This window comes from Xenopus laevis, chromosome 1L, assembly GCF_017654675.1.
Source record: "Xenopus laevis strain J_2021 chromosome 1L, Xenopus_laevis_v10.1, whole genome shotgun sequence".
NCBI classification, from domain to species: Eukaryota; Metazoa; Chordata; class Amphibia; order Anura; family Pipidae; genus Xenopus; species Xenopus laevis.
Window position 1 is genome coordinate 78036340 of NC_054371.1, and position 20040 is coordinate 78056379.

Below are 20040 nucleotides of genomic sequence, written 5' to 3' on the forward strand. Positions count from 1 at the left end.
GCGGGAACAAAAGTGAATATCCGTGCACCCGCCTAATTAGTACCGAACATAGCGCTCGATTTAGCTCCGTTTTGGATCATTTGTCTCTTAGAACCACAGTTCATTCAAACGCCTCATGCAGTAATAATGTTTCCTTTTATTTTAATACCGGAATAAACAAGTTATTATTGTAAACCCGAATCCGCCCCACGCTTCCTCCTACGGCCACGTCATTACACGGGTGACGCATCGCCGCGCCTCATTGCATAACATGGAACTTCGCCTTTAAAACATCGAGATGGAAAGAAAATGGGAGCGAGGATCCGCCGCTTCCGCTCGTACACTTCCTCAAAAGCTCACCCGGCGAATATGCCGCCATTTTAGTCTACTGACTGCGATGGCTGTCATTTTCAACCAGTGTTCGTGAACGAGCACGTCCAATTCCCCTTCAAACTAAGTAAATGTGACGCGAGGGGTCCGAATCACGTGACGACTAAAAAGGAGGCGCCGGGCAGGAAGAGAACAGAGAAAGCGCGGTACAGTCAGAAGAGGGCGCGTGACTGAGGCATCCACAGGGGGCGCGAGTAAGAGATCAAGGCGCGTAACAGCCCGGGGGAGGGGCGGAATAAAGAAGGCATCCGACGGGTCACTGAGTGGTTCAACATACACCCACTTTTGTATTTAGGACCCATCGTTCCTTCGCGCTGTCATCATTCCCTCCCCCGCTTGTATTGAGTGGGCGGCTCCGGATTGTAGCGTGTCCCGGATATTGTACAAGGGGGCCTCACCACCTCCTGTTCCCTCCTCCTTCTCTTCCTCGCCTCCCTCCGCCCAGCTCACCCGAACACCCGCCCGGCACCGGCAGCAGTAGCGACAGAATTATGGCGCTGAAACGGATCCACAAGGTGAGCGATGCCCGAGCATTTACATCTCCGGCTCTTCGCTGCCTACCCATTGCGTTTATATTGTCACATCGCTGTAATGTATATGTGCTTCGCCTTCTTGTCACCATACAATAAGCATAGGGAGCTGGCTTCGGGCCTGCTGAGAGTCCCCCGCCGGATGATGGGATAAGCAGTTTAGTCCCGTGCCGCCCAACAACGTTCCACCTCTGGATATGGCTATTGGCTACTTCATATCAGATTCATGTGGGATAGTTTGAGTGGGCTATTCTTTAGATTCCTAATGGGATCAGTCGCCGCGGTGTTGCCTTTGTACGCGTTTCCCTTAGCTCGGCGTTATTTGATGTAAATGCGGATCCGTATGCGCAAGACGCTTTAAAGCCATAAACCCATTAAAAGCTTTATTCTTTTATCCCACACAGACACACTGGTATCCCCACATGAGTATAAATGTGATGTAATGGTGTAGCCAACAGACACGCAGCCCAGTCCTCGGTTCCCCCCTCTCCGGCTGCTCCCGCATTATAAGATGGCGCCGCTGCCTGTCTGTGCACATTGTATAGAGCACCATGTCTAACCTGCGGCCTTCCAGTCTCCAGCTTCAAGGCTATGTGCCTGTGGGAAGCTGTCGGTCACCGCATGTTGGCCGTTCCTCGTATACACGGTTCCCAGTTCATGACCTGTCAGGCCGCAGTTTTGTTGTTGCGCTGGGTGTTGCCTGCATAGATGTGACACACACACAGGGCAGCGCGGGTTGTTGTCCAACAGTCGCTGTGTGTGGTGGGTTGTTACGTGTGTGGGATCCCACGTGTGGCCGGTAAGCCCTTGTCACTGCCAGTTCAACACCCTGAGGCCTACCTGTGTATTGGACAGTGTCGCATTCTGATTAGTACCTATTGGCTGCCCTTGGGACGTGCTTTCATTTTCGTAGGAATAGAAGCCCTATAGTGGCATGCTGCTCTTTTCACAAAATGGGTGATGTAAAGAATGCAGAAGCCACTAGAACACTGACCCTCTTATGTTATTCATAGTGACGAAACATAAAAGGAAGGCCGACCTTTTTTTTTTTTTCACAAAAAAGTGGAGTCACTATATAATTTGTGTTAGGGAATACTGACATGGAATGTTTGTCACTCAGCAATCCTTCCTCAAAGCCCAAATCAACTCATTTTGTCTCTGAGGAAGGAATGTTATGTGACTGGAAAATGGCTGCACCTTCATTCTTGGTTATGTTGGCAAATTTCTCAGCCCATGAACATCAGGTGTGTTGCATACTTAACCGGGTTAGTGTTCTAATCCTTGAACTGTTTGGAATTAAGCTGGCCATACAATAAAAAAAAGACGCTCACCAGTGGATCTTTACCAAAAAATGCCCACCTTTTGGCCTAAAAGATCCCAGCAATGGCAAATGTAGGCCATTGAGTTGAGAACCACATTGAGCCCATGCGATTCTTGCGCTGATGGGATTTTTGAACCTGCCCTGGCTAGCCACGCATTTCACAAAGGTTTAGGGTAATACATTTTTCTTTCTTACATTCTGATTAGTAAGATGCTGTTTGCCCTCTTGGTTACACACCTATATAATAGATACTTCTCAATTTTTTTTTACCAATATAGAACTGGAGTCTAGTGGGTCATATGTGACCTTTCAAGTTGTTTTGTGACCTCCATTTGCTGTGGGCTCAATTTACCCTGTCATATTATTCGGCCTGTGATATCTATCAGTCTATTGGCCTACTGTTTGGAAAAAGTAAGACAGGATTAGTTAGGCTGATTCCATTTGGCAGGTCGATTTGCATCTTGGTGTCAAAATCCACGTTTGTGTCTACATCATCCGATAGTGATTCAAGGACCAGGCAAGGAGGAAGGGTGATGAAAAGTATAGGTCAGCGGAGGGCTCACCAATCCAGAAATTATTTGTAACATGTTACACAAGGTGCAAGCAACCCAAAGTTACCTCCACAGCTGCCTGGGTGCTGGTTAACATATTAGTGTGCAGTAAACAAACAAGCCGCACTCCCAAGGACTTCATTTTGAAAAATAAAGGTGAAGTTTTATTCTCTACGTTTCGGCTCCTTAACTGGGGCACTCTCCTGAAGACGACCCCAGTTAAGGAGCTGAAACGTTGAGAATAAAACTTCACCTTTATTTTTCAAAATGAAGTCCTTGGAGTGCGGAACATACCAACCAATTGTATATACAAGGCAAAGAGACGAAAAGGAGCGGATACAAAAGATAAGAATAGCCCCAACTTTTCGGCACAAAAGCCTTTGTCAAGGATGAAGGCTGATGCCAGTCTAGGGGTTGCTTCTCAACCTATGTTTTTCAGTAGGCTCAGATTCAGCCGAGTGGCATTAACTGTGGGTGGTGGTACTTGCACTTCCCTCTCTAGTCAGTGACCCCATTACAAATACATTTTTTACTGAGTATTTATTTAAAAATAGCAAATATAAACTCTTATTAATAGGTTGTATTTTTCTTAAATAGTAGCCAAGCCTCATTGTGTGATTCTGCTACAGGAATTTAAAGACTGAAAATTGCTGTGCTGCAAGGTGTCAAGGTCTGCTACAGGTACAGCTGTGGCGGATCCATATAGGATCATTTGAGCAGCTGTTTTGAGGCTCTCTGCAGATGCCTATAGTAACTTTTACTTATGAAAAGAATTCTTGAATAACTTTTTTTTTTTTTTTTTTAATATATATTGGGGAGACTTTTTTTTTTTACCCATATAATTTCAAACCTGCACAATAGGCATTTTTTTGGTCCCCTACAAGATATTCGGTAGGCTGGTAAGCTACCAACTTGGACTAGAGTGGCTAAGTTGGCAGCTATTATTGGCCTGTGTACGTCTACAGTCCATCTATAGCAGTCATCCCAACTATTGGCCCGTGAGCAGCAATTGGCTCTTCATCCCCCTTGGATGTTGCTCCCACTAACCTTAAAGCAGTTGCTTATTTTTTTGAATGGCTATCTTTAGTTTGATAAAAACCATGGGGCAGATTTACTAAAGGGCAAAGTGACTAACGCTGGCGACAATTCACCAGCGTTACCGGTTTAGGCACTGCACCGATTTACTAATGTGCGCAGGCATAACTTTCTCTAGCGAAAGAGAGACGCTAGCGCTCATTCAAACGCTATCACTTTATTTTCTGCAACATATTCGTCCATTCAACTTTAAATTTCCCGCCGTATGCAAATTAGCCTGAGCAAAGACCTCTAACGAAGTTGCGCTAGAATTTGCTTGCATTGACGAAGTAACGCTAGAAAAAATTCGCCATCGTTTGGCCCCCTGGATGCAACTTCGCATTTTAGTAAGTTAGTGACGTCTGAGCGAATTTATCTCTGGCGAAGTGTTGCGATGGCTGTGAAGCAGTCGCTGGCGAATTTTCGGCACTTAGCCTCCTTTAGGCTGCCAGACCATATTGGAGCTACTAATAGCGAAACACAGCCCAAATTTTGAACCCCCTGGAATGCTCCAATGAGTGCTGTTCTTTAGAGAGTCCTATTTAAAAATAGATTTACAATCATACTTTATCTGTAAAAAGAATGTAAAATATACTTGATTGTAACTATGATATAAAAACTCGTATGTTTGAGGCAAAACAAGCAAAATCATATCATGAAGAGACATTTGGGCAGGTCAAGGACCATTAAAGCGCTTTGGAGAGCAGTATCTGGCCAAGCAGGCATCCAGTTGGAAAACCATGTTTGAAATCAAAGATCTGTTATCTGGAAAACCCCAGGTCCCGAGCATGCCGTATAACTGGTACCATACCTGTACACAGGACCGCCATCAGAAATCACAGGGCCCCATACGACAAAATGTCCTGGGCCCCCTGGGCTGTGCCCACCGCAAGCCCCACCTACAGGTCCGCCCTCCCACCCCACAGGTCCGCCCCCCACCTCACAGTAAAAAAAAATATATATTGGTGGCTAGGGTTCCCACATGTTAAAAAATAAAAAGATATTGGTGGTCAGGGCCCCCCATAAAAAAACATTTGTGGCCAGGCCCCCCCATTAAAAAAATATTAGTTGCTAGGACCACATGAGAAAAAAGAATTGGTGGCTAGGGCCCCCCAATTGGTGGCCAAAATTGGTGGCCAGGGCACCCCCACCCACATTATAAGAAAATTGGTGGCCAGGGCCCCTTAAACGTCCATGCCTTCCCGAAGTCAGCAGCTCTCAGAAAGATGGGGGGGCCCAGCTAATCAAGTAAGTGTGGGGTGGCTGGGTCCCCCTTACCCTCGGGGCACCCTACAACACTCCCCCTTCCCCCCCCCCCCCGATGGCTGCCCTGCCTGTACACTGTACATCTCCAGTATATTGAGTCTGTTTAATATGTGCTCAGAGCCATGGTCCCTGTTTCTTTGTATCTTACAAATTTAAAACGTGAGATTCACAGGTTATCCCAGGTTGCTCTTGCAACTTTTTAATAGTGGAACTTTGTGTGTCTTTTGTGAAATTGACCTAGGCTACATGTTGCATAGTCCTAAAAAAGCAGCAGAACTCGGTCTTGTCATTGCCTTAAGAACTACCGCAAATCTCTCAAAGTATGAACACTAAGGTAACCATTACAGTAAAGCCATTATTGGCTTTTTCAAACTTGGCAGATATTTCATGTATAATACGTCCAATGTCTTGCTGAGGAATGTCCGACATACTATGTCAAAAAGAACTGTGTGGATCTAGGCACTTGAGGGATTGTCCTCAAAGATGCACTTGTTAATGCCAGTTCTTTTCTGTGGCACTCATATCTCGGTAGTAAGATGCAGACAGCCCACGTCAAACACTTGACAAGCAGACCATTATAATGAGCCTTATTTACATGTACGGTGTTTATCTTGGCTCACCCACAGCTGTGCCTTCTGGAATAAGTGCAAAACAGTTCCCTTTACTGTTAGTGTAAGCAGTAGTGTCTTTCCTGATTTAGATGCCATATAGGACCTTTTGTTGCTCCAATTAGGGTGTTCATGTCCTTCGTATTATGCAGCCAGAATTAATTTATAAGAACATGGATGTTGCAATAACTTAAAGGGGTTGTTAAGCTTCCAAACACTTTTGTTGTTTACAGATTGTTCTCCAGAAATACTTTTTTTTTCTATTGCTTTCCATTTTTTTATTCTATAGAGTTTTTCCAAAATCTAAGTTTAACATTTAATGTCCCTGCCTCTGGTGTTTGAGTCTGGCAGCTGTGTAATTCAGGTGCCAATTCTGAACTGTTACAATTTTGCAACATTTAGTTGATCTATTTCTTAGCAGCATCTCTAAAGTATTTGCAACTATTGTATCAATTCTAACCGCTGCCAAATTGTCTGACTAGTGGGTCATACAGCAGGCCTCCCACAATGAGGTTTTCAGGGAAATTCTTTGAAGTGCCAAATTTAAATTTTAAAGTTCATCTAAAGCCTATTTCACTGGTGCAAAATTTTGGGCACTGTCCAGTGGATTAGATTGCTATGCTTTTATTGGGCTGGTGCTCCTTCCCAGAGAAAACTGCACCAGGCTATTGAAAAAACAAAGTGCTACGCCAGCATTTTCTTGCCTTTTAGATGGTCCATTTGTTATTTAATATTGTGCAGTGTAGTAAAGCTTGGGTACCCACCTGGGACATTGGTGGAAAGGTAATTAAAATGCTTGCACACTGCATAGATCGTTCCCCCCCCCCACAGACAGGGAGCTTATAGTTCCAGTGGCCATATTGGGGCACATGAAAATAAGTGAGGTAGGACACTCACTTATGTGTGTGTGTGTGACCTAGGTTTGGGGTTGTACAGCTCAAGCTACATTATGCTTCTAATGATCAAGCAGTCCCTGGGAGCCAGAGTGCTCAATAGGGGGTTTGCTTTGAGAAATACTGTTGTGTATAAATAGTCTGGAGGAGTGCTCTGTTAACCTGCAAGGGGTGGGGCAACTTTTAGGTGATTGCTGTCCTTATGTCATAACAATGATATGATGGCAAGTTCATGACAAAACGCTAGAAATTGATCACCATACAACATAAGTCTGCAATATGTTTTTAAGAAAGATGTGCTTGTCACAAGACCTGAAAATACTTCATCCTGCATTTTTGAATAATACACGGTGCTCACTAGACCGAATATGTTGCATTTTTGAATGTCAGATTTCTAGCTTGTCCATGTCCCAAAATAAAAGTGCATAATCACTGACATTGAAAAGATGAACTTAAATAACCAAAAATTTCCGCAGCATGGATCATTACTGTTATAGAGCTTTAGTGTTCTCCTTTGTTATAATGTAATAAAGTTAATTTCATGAGCGTTAATTCACGTTATATCATTGGAATTTTGGGTTTCCTGCCAGCAATTTGTTTCCTGGAAAAGTGTGTTCCCCCCCCCCCCCCGCCATTACCTTGACTGCTAGAACAGTTATCTGTTTTTAAAGGACATTATGCACTTTGTTAATAGAAAACTGTGTGGTGAATTGTTTACAGGACAATAACACTTGGTTAGCACTGTAGCAAAACCTCTAGTTCCTGAAAATCTTGACTAATGTTTAGGTCATCGTTGTGAGAGGTTATGTTTACCATACAATTTATAATAGAAATAGATATTTTGAAGCCGCAGGTCTAAAATCACAAAGGCCCAACACACCACCCTAGATTCAGCCTGCTTCTTGCTATTTTCCAGAGGAAATTGCATGCCCATTGCACACTTCTGGGCTGCAGAATGCTATAGGGCAGTTGCTCTCCAACCTCTTGGATGTTGCTCACAGTAGCCTCAAAGCAGGGGCTTATTTTTGAATTCCAGGCATTTTTTTTTTTTTTTTTTATTAATTCCAACCAGGTGTGCTGCCAAACAGAACCTCCTGTAGGTTTCAAGTCCACATAGGGCCTACAAAATATCCAATCGGAACCCTTATCTGACATCCCGTGGGACATTTTTCACGCTTATGGTGTTCGCCAGCTCTTTTTATATTTGAATGTGGCTCACGAATAAAAAAAAAAAAAAAGGTTGGGGACCTCTGCTATGGGGGATATCTCTGACCAGCTTTCAGTTGCTCTTTACAACCATTCTTGTGTAAAATTTTGCTGATGATGGGTCAACAAAGGAGTCTTCATGGTGCAGAAAAACATGCATGTAATTCATGTTCTTATTTCATTTTGTTTATAGGAACTCAATGATTTGGCTCGTGATCCTCCAGCTCAGTGTTCCGCCGGCCCTGTTGGAGATGATAGTAAGCAACATTAAATTCAGCTATGCAACTCTTTGTGGATGGGAATCTTTGTATAGCAAATCTATAGATAACCTAGCAGACATGTAGTGGCCTTGTAGACATTATGGAAGATCGCCATGGCTTTAAAAATATAGCTTCAGTGTGTATACTTCTTGAAATTTGTTGCTCGTTTATCATGTTATTCAGACCTTGTGCTTATTTATATTCTAATCTCTTGTTCAAATCCCTGTTTGTTGCTAAGGTAAATAACACTCTAGCAACCAGTTGCTACTCTACTAGTCTCTCTACTCCAACATGTCAAATGTTTACTTTATTGATATACACTTCAAATCTCTTGACCTAAAAGTAACACTAAACAATTTTAAGTAAAAATCTATGTTCTATGCACAAAGTTTAATATTTTAAATACTTTATTAAAAATACCTTACTAAAATTCTGGTTCTTCTCAGAAAGGGCGTCATTCACTGTGCAGGATTCAACACGCCATGCTCCACATCTCCTAGGCTGAGCAAGTAGAGGGAAAAACCAGAAGTCAAGTCAATTGTTGCGGGTGTACAAAGGATTTTTCATCCTGTCAGGCCGATTATTTCTGTAATTGCTGTGCGTAGTAAAGGCAGCATGGAGGCCAGCTATCAAGTTAAGGACTACGGAAGACCCCATAAAATCAGTGCGCTCTTCACTTCTCGCTGCTCTTACACAGCCCCAACAGTTGGCTTGCTCAGGCTAGGAGGAGAAGTTGAGCGCCGCATGTTGGATCTTGCACATTGGATGTCACCTTTTGCCTATTGAGTAGACTCAATGGAAGTAAACTTGATGGACGTGTGTCTTTTTCAACCTAACTTACTATGTAATACAGTATTTAAAATCAACTTTGTGTAGGATAGAGCTAGTATTAATGCAGGGTAGAACTGGTGTTACTTTTCCAGCCTCCAGTGACAATCGCATCAAACTTCCATCTTTAAACACATAAACTGTATTATAGCAGCCTTTCTATAATTTGAGTGCAGTCTTAAAATTGCTGATTGTTCAGTGGCAGAAAAAAAAAAAAATGGGTACACCATTGGATTCATGTGCACGTTTTTTAGACCACCCCTCCACACACACACACAAATTCTGTAGGTATGGCAGTATTTAAATTTGTGGGATTTCATTGGTTACAACTTTTCACACTTTCAATTATCTGATTTTAGTATTTTCATATATTTTTGAAATTAACATTCTCTTACTTGTGTTTTTTTTTTTTCCCCTCTCAGTGTTTCACTGGCAAGCCACAATAATGGGACCTGTGAGTATTCAGCGTTATAATTTGGAAGGTATTCAGTGATAAATCATGCCATAATCGTTATGGATATTGTGTACCCTACAAACTGTACGAAGACCAATGACTCCGTAAAGTTTGACTTATCATTAACATAGTCTATCTTAGAGATTTTGGTGGTTTGTGTCAGACATGCCATGCATGAAACAGTGCTACTGTTTTACAAAATTGGCCCTACATATACAGACCTAGCGGTACAGATGATGGGGCACAAACAAAATTTCCCAAACTCTACCACACCACCGGTCAATATCCTAAGGACTAATAACCTACCTGTATGTTTTTGGCATATGAGAGGAAACAAACATGCCCAAATAAAACCCACACAAAATATAACCTGAACTGTATGATAACAATGTTATATTCTGCACCACTATTATACTATCATTCACAACCTACAGGATAACATCTGTAATGTGCTGCACAAGATATTGGTGCTATTTTGTAAAGTCAGACAACAAAAGGACTTCAGCTATCTACAAAACATAGTAAATGTGAATGGCAACTAGAAGACGACAATATATTACCTATATGTAATTGTATACCTTCGCCATAAAGCTGTGTAAATGGTGTATTTTTGTGTGACCAAAAAAGCCCACAAAACATGTTTTCAAATCGTTCTTAAGTCATGACCTACAAACGCCTAGTAAATATGACCATAGAGTATGTAAGATTGGGACTTAAGAGTGTAAGCCCCATTGGGCAATTTTAGATTTAATTTGTTTGTTATAATATATAAATGCCCATGTACCATGATGCTAGCGATTTAAATAGTCCGTTTAAAAGTCCTTCAAGTTGTAAGCAAACCCGTTGGTGTGTATCTCTCCAACAGAGGGGAGAAAGACCTGCCAGCATCCACTGACAGACTACAATTTTATTTATAAGGATAGATTGATTCAACTTTTTGATTTTGGACTTTTTAATCAGACCTGGATATAGAAGATGTAGTGTTTTTAGTATCACACTACCTTAATTGCTGATTATTGTACAATGTACAACATTTTAATTTGAATTGAATTATTTTTTTATTTTTGGCTGGAGATTGCCATACACCGCAATTCTAAAGAAACTTTGCAAAATGTGAATCATATTCTCTCATTATGCAAAAGGCTTTTGGGTGGATTTTCTCAAATTGTCTAAAGTAATACAGAAATATGTTTTATACAGGTACTGATTGTCATCCCAGTTGGTAGTAATATAGCTTTCTTTTAACAGAATGACAGCCCATATCAAGGCGGTGTGTTTTTCTTGACGATTCATTTCCCAACAGACTATCCCTTTAAACCTCCTAAAGTACGTATAAATACTTCCTGTCTGAGAATATCTGCTCTTTGTTTTCTTTGTGAATTTATTTTAATAGGTGTCTACTCTACCATATTCCCTTAGGTTGCGTTTACAACAAGAATCTACCATCCAAATATTAACAGCAATGGCAGCATTTGTCTTGATATTCTCAGATCACAGTGGTCCCCAGCTTTAACTATTTCTAAAGGTAAGATAAATCAAATGATTTTTGCAAAGTAAGATTTAGGGGCCGATTCATCAAGAGTCGAATATCGAGGGTTAATTAACCCTCGATATTTGACTAGGAACTAAAATCGTTCGACTTCGAATACCGAAGTCGAACGATTTAGCGCAAATCCTACGATCGAAGGATTTTAATCCAACGATCAAAGGAATATCCTTCGATCGAAAAAACTCAGGCAAGCCTATGGGGACCTTCCCCATAGGCTAACATTGAGTTCGGTAGCTTTTAGCTGCCGAACTAGGGGGTCGAAGTTTTTCTTAAAGAGACAGTACTTCGACTATCGAATAGTCGAACGATTTTTTAGTTCGAATCGTTCGATTCATAGTCGAAGGTCGAAGTAGCCCAAAAAACACTTCGAAATTCGAAGTTTTTTTAATTCGAATCCTTCACTCGAGCTTTGTAAATGTGCCCCTTAATTTAGTTGTAAAATAAATCAATCACCCTATTGAAACTAAGTTCGTAAGAATCTAAATCCAGTGCTGGTATCACTTCTATTTTAGATTTTGCATTATATGCCTGACAAACCTAACCACTGTTGGTGCCTCTCTTCCAGTTCTTTTGTCAATTTGTTCACTGTTGTGTGACCCAAACCCAGATGACCCTCTAGTGCCAGAGATTGCACGCATCTACAAAACAGATAGGGAAAAGTAAGTATAAATTCTTAGTCATTGAAAAAATGAAGACTGTAACCTTAAAGTGTTCTTCCAAGATCCTAAGTCTACATGTGCAGTTCCCAAGACTCTGTTTAATTTACTAGGTACAATAGACTAGCAAGAGAATGGACAGAAAAATACGCTATGTTGTAGGGTAAGCGTGCTTTACTTTGTTGTGTTGACAACGAAGTGTTTGCAAGCACTTGGGTAGAGCATGACCTTGATATATAAATGCTTCTGCATTTCCTGTGCATTATTGAAAAGGTTTATTTTGTGTGTGGCATTAAATATCAGAATGCATGGCCAGATTTATAACCATAACAAGGATATGGGACCTTGTAATAAGTGACCAGTACAGACATGTTCATTTTCTTTTGCATCATCTAGCTTTACCATGTGTAACTGCATTTAAAATAGGTGGTCTTCTTGGAACTGTAGCTATCTCAAGTGTTTGTTGTGTGTGTGGCTGCAAAGTATATATGCCAATGTATCCAATGTTTTATAATTTCTTATGTTGTGCCAATTTCTAAAATACTTTGACTGCAGCATGTTTGTTTGGGAGGGGCACAGACATAATATGCATCTGAAAACATGTGGGACTACACGCACTCCAGGGAAACTGTAATGTTACTGGCAATGGCTGGACCCTGCAGAGTTATAACAGCTGCCAGCTGGGTTCTCTTATTGCATATAGCCATTTTAGGAAAGGCACATATTCACTGAGTGCCCTGTCTTTTTAATTGCATTAGACAGGACACTTGCAGGATGTTGCTAGATAACGCATGATCCTACTCATGACCATGCAATTTGACAATTAAAGGGGATGGTTATACAACCTTATACCATAATTTTAATATACTGGGAGTGCACTACTAAACACTTTGCAACTTTTTTAGGTTTTTGTGTGTAACCGTAGTTCCCACATATCGCTCTTGTGACATATCCGAGAACACCTCCAGCTAAATCTGCTTTACCGCATATGACAGAATTCCCAAAAATTAATTACCATAGCCCTAACGTTAACAATGCCACAAGTAAAACGAATTACTCGCGTCAATCTGGCTTAATTGCAGGAAATAGCCTCTATCTCAAAGCATATATATATATATATATATATATATATATATATATATATATATATATATTCGCATAGATATCCTAATTCTGAATGCCATGAGTCTGCTGAACAGTTTGATGCCCAATATGCATAATTTACCAAACCATTTGGCATGTACGGACACCTGAATGAAAATATGAATTTTCACAGTTGACTTTCTGGTATGGAGATGCTAGAGAACTATTTATTTTCAGAAATTACACATTCTCTTCAATCCAAAATGGGTAAAGTTACTGCAAAACTATGCCAATAGCTTTTTATTGAATTTCTGAAAATCATCCCAAACTTGCATTTTACCCCATTATATGCCGAACATTTTGTAACATACCAGAGGTTTGCTGCCCAGTACCCATAGATTAACCAAATTATTGTGCACACAAATTAAATTATATATCAATGGTTTCATGGACAAAAACGAGTAAAAACAATGCAGAATACAATAAAATCACTGAAATACAATAAAGCCAATCAAATAATATTTTTTTTAAATATAATATATTTTCACTTTGAAAAAGACTGATGTTCCAGTGAAACGTCAGGTTTTTTTTGTGCCCATATTAACTATTTTGTAATCTGCAGTAAAAATCCCTAATAACCTATTCTCAATCGCAATAAAACATATCTTTCTGGCAAAAAAAATAAAATAAATTGTGTGTGTGCGCGCACTTGACAACCTGCATGGGGTGTGTGCGCCCTGTGAAAGTGCAAAACTGTGTGTTTGTGTTTCTAACCTGCGTAATTACACATTTTTACAAGTACATAACATGTACATAACTTAAGTGTCAGGGCAGATTACTCAATGAGCTGTTCCCCAGCTATGCTAATACCTGTGCCCAGCTGCCAATTGTTAGGGGGGTTATTTATCAAATGTCAAGTTTGAGGTTTTTTTTTTTTTTCTACCTCAAATAAACACATAACTTGAATGTTTTTTAATTTATGAAAAAACTCAAATCAATGCAATCAGTGGGCGGAACTAGAATACTCAAATTCACTCAATTAATATAAGTTCTTATTTGGACATGAGGGAAAATATCCAAAAATATTGTTTAATTTTGACATACCTTTTTATTTGTAGCTATGACTTCTTTTTTTTTTTCTTTGTAAAGCTTCTATAGCAGTGTGATTTTTAAATTAAAGGACCACTTATGGCCATAACTAATGTTCCCACAAATAACCAGTGTGCATAATTAATTGTGTACTTCTCCACTGCGCATACAAAAGTAGAATGTGTTTTCACATGAAATTCTTTTTGAGAACAAAAACATTGGCACTTATACATATGGGACTTTCAAAATATCTTAATGCTTAAAATGCATATATTGCAAACAAAAAAAAATCAAATTCTGCCATTGAATTCCACAACCATTTACAATTTTATAACAAGTATCTTGGCCATTTCAGCATGGGCTGGAGACAGTTTGGAACTTTGCAGTGACTGTTCAGTTGAGGAAATGTCATGTTAGTGAGTGTCTGGATATTTTTGGTCATTGAATGTGTTTTGAAAGAGTGAGCTTTACATGATACTTTCAGGGGCATATGTATTAACATTAGAGACAAACCTCACTGGTGATGTTGCCCATAGCAACGAATCCAATGTTTGCTTTTGTTATCTAGTTTGTAGGTGACTGTTCATATCTAAAGAAATTGGTTGCTATGGGCAAAATCACCGGTGAGTTTGTCTATAACGATAATAAATATGCCCTGTATATAAAAAAAAATCTGTCATGTTAACTTATTGTAAGATCGGGTCAACAAATTAAGATCCATGTCCTAGAGAATGGCTTTAGCCCTTTCCATGCCAGGTACAGTATATTTTATAGCATCCACACGGTTTATATTGTAGCAGCACCATAATCTATACATTTGCAGGTTTCCCCTTGATCTCTGCCATGCTTCATGTTTACAGGCGACAAGCAAAGGGGAACTGTGCACAAAGGGATTCATTGGAATAGTTGTAAATAATTAGCGCTTAAAAAAAATATATTTTACATTTAATGGGGTGGTTCACATTTAAGTTAACTTAGTATGTTAGAATGTCCAGTTTTTAGCAACTTTTTCAATTGGTTGTTATTTATATTTTTATAGTTTTAAAACTATTTGCTGCCTCATTCTGTCTCTTGCTTTCACATCTAAAAAATAAGAATTCTTTGTAAAGCTACAGATTTTTGTCTTTGCTACTTCTCTTTAAATTCAGGCCCTATCCTATTTGTAATTGTGTCTTATTGAAGACAATGCATGGTTGCTAGGATATTTTGGACCCTAGCATCCAGATTGCTTTTAATTCACAAGCTCTCCAGTTTGAAATTTCAGCAAACTCAAAAAAACCTCAAATTATAAAAATGAAAACCAAATGCATATTGTCTCAGAATATCACTCTACACCATACTGATTATTTTAAGGTGAACAACCCATTTTAAATGGCTTATTGTACAGACATAGCATTTTAAATTAGTAGAAAATAAATTCTTTCCCCTCTTAAAAACAAAGTAATTCCATCACTGCTGTTTTTGAATGACCGTTTTGCTCTGCTTTCTATACTTGCAGGTACAACAGAATAGCCCGGGAATGGACTCAGAAGTATGCTATGTGATGCTACCTTCAAGTCTGAATAACCTGCATTATAGCTGGAATAAACTTTAAATTACTGTTTTCCCTCTCCCTTTCAGACCTCATCTACTTACCTTTCCCCACTTCTTTTTTTTTTTTTTTTTTATTAATTTTATTTGTTTTTTTTTGTTGTTTTTTTGTGCTGCCTCCCCTTATGCACATGCTCACATGGGAAGACTTTAGTTCAGCATTGGACAGAAACTGCTATAGACTGTCAAGTAGTTGCCAGAATACTATTGCCCAAGATATATAATCTTTTCAAAGGAGCATGTGTTGTACCTGGCCAACGTCTTCACTTAACTTTGTTATGAGACTAAAACCATCCTTCATTTCTCACAGAAATGGTGAAGATAGCGCCTTTGGGGGGACATGTTGGGGGAGAATTTTCAATTGTCTAGCATTTTTAAGTGGCAAAAAATGCAATGACAACATGTTTAGTCAGCCCTTCCAGTGTTAGAAATTTGAAATCTCAAAATGTACTTTATACTCATAACTGATGTTTTGGGTGGAGAGTTGGTGTTTGAAAATGTATAGCAGCAGAACAGAAAAATGTGATGTATTTTATGCATGTCAATAAATATGACAAGTGGAAATTGAAAAAGGTGACACCCCATTGAATACCAAGTAGGATCAAAACATTTTGTAATTTTTTTTTTTTTTTTTTTTTGGAGGCTCTGAGCTATTAGTTAATCTATCTTCCAAAACACTGTTAATATAGCACTGAATACATGATGCAAACGTCAATGGTTGACTGATCAACTAATAGCTCTTAGAATTTTTTTTTTTTTCTTCAATAAAGTTGCATAAACCAATGTGGTAGCTGCCTGACTTAATGTTTGCAACATATTTTCTTTGTAAATGCAACAAATCTGTGTGTATATAAAGTTTGGATTTTGTTCTGTTTGACGTCAAATTATGGTGTACAGTTCAAGAAAACACAATATTTTCCTGTGTTAAGTTTTTGATCAGCTTATATTCCGAATATATTAATATGCCCTACAAACTGGGAAGATCCAGCACTGAGTATATGACACAGATTATAAGAGCTGGGTGGGTTTCATATCTGGTAGGTGTCTGACTTGTATGGTGGGTTATGCAAGTGAGGCAAAGGTTTTTCCAGCCTTCAAGAGAAATCTTTCAGGACACTGCTCTGCGATGTGAAGCTGGTGTAATAGGGCTAAAGGGTTTCAAGATGAAACTAATACTACACAGCCACACTCTTGGCATGTGGGAGTGTTGTTGAGGCTTGTTTAAAGTGATCTAATATTTTTTTTTTTTTTATGTGGGATGTTCATTAGATTGAAAGGATTATTTGCTCTGCTGTTTACAAAAATACGTATTTTAGTGCAAACATACAAATTTAATCTCTAGGTGACTTTACCATGAATGAATAAAAGCAGTACTGTTTTTTCATTTCACAATAAAAGCTGTCTGTGCCATTTAGTTTTTCCCTTTTTGTTGAAGTATATGTAGTTCATTTTACTTGCTAATCGGATCTATTTGATTAGACCGATACCAACTTTCTGTTCAGAACTTTAAACAAAAAAAAATTCTTTGTAGTCAGGCAAAAAATGTGGTCTCAAATGAGTTCTGTTTCAAGGGCAAGGAAAGTGAAAGCAACTCTATATGATGGTCAATATTTGGACTCCATGCTGGCCTGTGCTATTCAGCTGTGAGACACCATTATTAAGCTTCCAGGGATTCCTTGCCAGTCTGGGGTTGTTTCCTTGCATAGTAAACTGTTCTAGCTTCCTTAATTGCACTATTTTACCTGTGTGTTATACTGTTCGTTTGAATGGTCTGACAAGCTACAAATGTTTCCTGGGTGGTTAATAATATACAGTGCCCTTCATTCTTAGAAAAGCCTTGCACTTAGGGTTACAGAATACGGTGAAGCCTTGCTTAAAACCACGGTTAAGTGCAATATGAGCCATGAGAATATTATTTTTTTTTTTTTGCGTTTGTGCCAATCTAAACGTCTTTTATTGATTTATAAACAACCAATGTTAAATGTAACCTTATTGGCTCTGTCTTTTTGCCTCACTGAGGACGTCCAAGCCCCTGACTGTAAGTTGACGCCAGAAAACCATAGGTTTTTGAGAAGTACACAGTTGTAAATTCAAAAATTGTAACCATGAATTTCTACACCCAATTATTAAGCTGCCAATTTCGTTTAAAAAAAAAAAAAAAAAAATAGCAAATAACTATCTTAAATTCAGGATGAAACTTACTTTACAACAACATCTAGGATACAAAGAAAAAAAAGCCTTTAATATAAATACCAGATATCTGGACTGTTTTTAATACCCAGTTTGCATAGGGATACAAAACACCACGGCTTGTAGAGACACCGAAATGTAAATCATTTAAATAAAATCCATTATTATTTAATGCCATCTATTATAATGAGATCTATGCTCTATTATTATTATTATTAACATGTATTTATATAGCGCCAACATATTGCGTAGCACTGTAAAGTAAATGTGATTATACAACTACATCACATGAATTACATACATAGAATATATGGAGTAACAAACATCACAATCAATACAGGTACAAAAAGGTGAGGAAGGCCCTATGCATAGGCATACAGTCTAAAGGGAAGGGAGTAATACGCAAGGTGTGGGAGTGGGCAAGATCGAATTGAGTGGGTGAGAAATGTGGTATTGCGTTTGGTAGTTAAGCAGAGTGAGGGTAGGCTTCTCGAAAGAAGTGCGTTTTCAGAGATTTCTTGAAAGTAGAAAGGTTGGGAGAAAGTCGGACAGACCGTGGGAGAGCGTTCCAGAGGAGGGGTGCAGCCCTTGCAAAGTCTTGAATGCGAGCATGTGAGGAGGTAATGAGAGAAGAGTTGAGTAGCAGGTCAGTAGAGGAGCGTAGTAAGCGAGTGGGTGAGTATATAGAGATGAGTTCAGAGATGTAGGGTGGGGCAGAGTTATGAAGTGCTTTGAAAGTCAGTGTCATTAATTTGAATTTGATTCTGAAAGGTAACGGAAGCCAGTGCAGGGATTGACAGAATGGCGAGGCAGAGGAGGAGCGGTTGCTGAGGTGTATGAGCCTCGCAGCAGTGTTCATTATGGACTGGAGAGGTGACAGTCTCTGGAGGGGGAGGCCAATTAAAAGAGAGTTACAGTAGTCTAGACGCGATATGATGAGAGAGTGAATAAGAATTTTGGCAGCGTCTTGGGTGATAAATGATCGTATTTTGGATATGTTCTTTAGGTGGAAGTGACAAGATTTAATAAGTGACTGGATATGAGGAGTGAATGACAGGGCAGAATCTAGGATAACCCCAAGGCACCGGGCCTGGGGAGAGGGGGTGATAGTGGAATTGTTAACTATGATGGATACTTCGGGGATGCTACTGGTGTTAGTTGGAGGAAAGAGAACCATTTCAGTTTTAGAGAGGTTTAATTTAAGGTAGCGTTGTGACATCCAGGTAGAGATAGCGGACAGGCAGGAGGAGACGCGAGTTAGGAGTTCTGGGTTGAGGTCAGGAGATGAGAGATAGATCTGAGTATCGTCAGCATAGAGGTGGTAGTGGAAACCATAAGAATTTATTAATTTGCCAAGGGAGGAAGTATAGAGGGAGAATAGTAATGGTCCCAGGACAGAGCCTTGGGGAACTCCAACAGAAAGAGGTAGGGGAGAAGATGCTACTCCATTGTAGGAGACACTGAAGGAACGATTGGTGATGTAAGAAGAGAACCAGGACAGGGCTGTGTCACGAAGGCCAAGTGACTGGAGGGACTGGAGGAGGAGAGGGTGATCTACAGTGTCAAATGCGGCTGAGAGATCAAGCAGTATTAGTAGTGAGAAGTGATTGTTGGCTTTAGCGGTTAAAAGGTCATTAGTCAGTCGAGTCAGGGCAGTTTCCGTGGAGTGTTGTGGCTTAAAACCAGATTGTAGGGGGTCCAGCAGGTTATTGTCAGAGAGGAATGAGGTAAGTCGGTTGTAGACTAGGCGCTCAAGTAGTTTAGAGATGAAAGGTAGCAGAGAGATAGGTCGGAGGTTGTCAAGATTGGAGGGATCAAGAGAGGGTTTTTTCAGAATGGGGGTGACAAGAGCTCTAAATTACTTAATCTATATGGTACATGACTGATGTTCAAAGTACTCCTATCGACAAGGATCTAGCCCAGTGGTTTTAGACTTGTTCACTTCTAGCTGTTCACTTAAAAGTGATTGTTCACCTTTGAATTAACTTTGGTAGGCCCATTTATCAAAGGTCAATTTTGAATTTGTGTTTTTTTTTTTTTTACTTTAATAAATTCTAATATACTTGAAATTCGATTGGGAGGTTATCTAAGAAAAGGTTTGAACGTCTAAAACTAGATGAATATTGCCAATTTGAAAACTCAAAAAAACTTGAATCGCTGGAAGGCTATTAACATCTTCAAATGGGTCTCTGGGCCTCTCCCATTGACTTGTAAATGAACTCGGCAGATTGTAGGTGGCGAATAGTCTAATAAGAATTGTTCCAAAGGTGAATTTGAGTTTTGACCAAAAAGAAAATTTGAATTCACTATTCAACCCTTTATAAATCTACCACCAAATATAATGTAGAGAGACAATTTGCAATTGTTTTTCATGTTTTATTATTTGTAGTTGAGTTATTTAGGTTTTTATTCAGCAGCTCTCCAATTTGCCAGTTCTGCAATTTGGTTGCTAGGGTCCAAATCATGCATTGATTTGAATAAGCCAGGGCACATGGCCCGGCGCTGAATCAAGTGTACTAGTGA

At 39.6% G+C, this 20040-nt stretch overlaps 1 protein-coding gene across 3 annotated transcripts; it reads left to right on the plus strand.

Annotated features, from left to right (window-relative positions):
* Nucleotides 1-476: 476 nt before the first annotated feature.
* Nucleotides 477-16737, plus strand: ube2d3.L (ubiquitin conjugating enzyme E2 D3 L homeolog). Of its 3 annotated transcripts, XM_041577727.1 has the most exons (8): nucleotides 503-884; nucleotides 8012-8075; nucleotides 9329-9360; nucleotides 10609-10686; nucleotides 10780-10885; nucleotides 11475-11568; nucleotides 11679-11728; nucleotides 15236-16737. In XM_041577727.1, exons 1-7 carry the CDS (start codon nucleotides 861-863, stop codon nucleotides 11725-11727), a joined length of 447 nt encoding a protein of 148 aa, XP_041433661.1. In that variant the 5' UTR covers nucleotides 503-860; the 3' UTR covers nucleotide 11728; nucleotides 15236-16737.
* Nucleotides 16738-20040: the final 3303 nt, after the last annotated feature.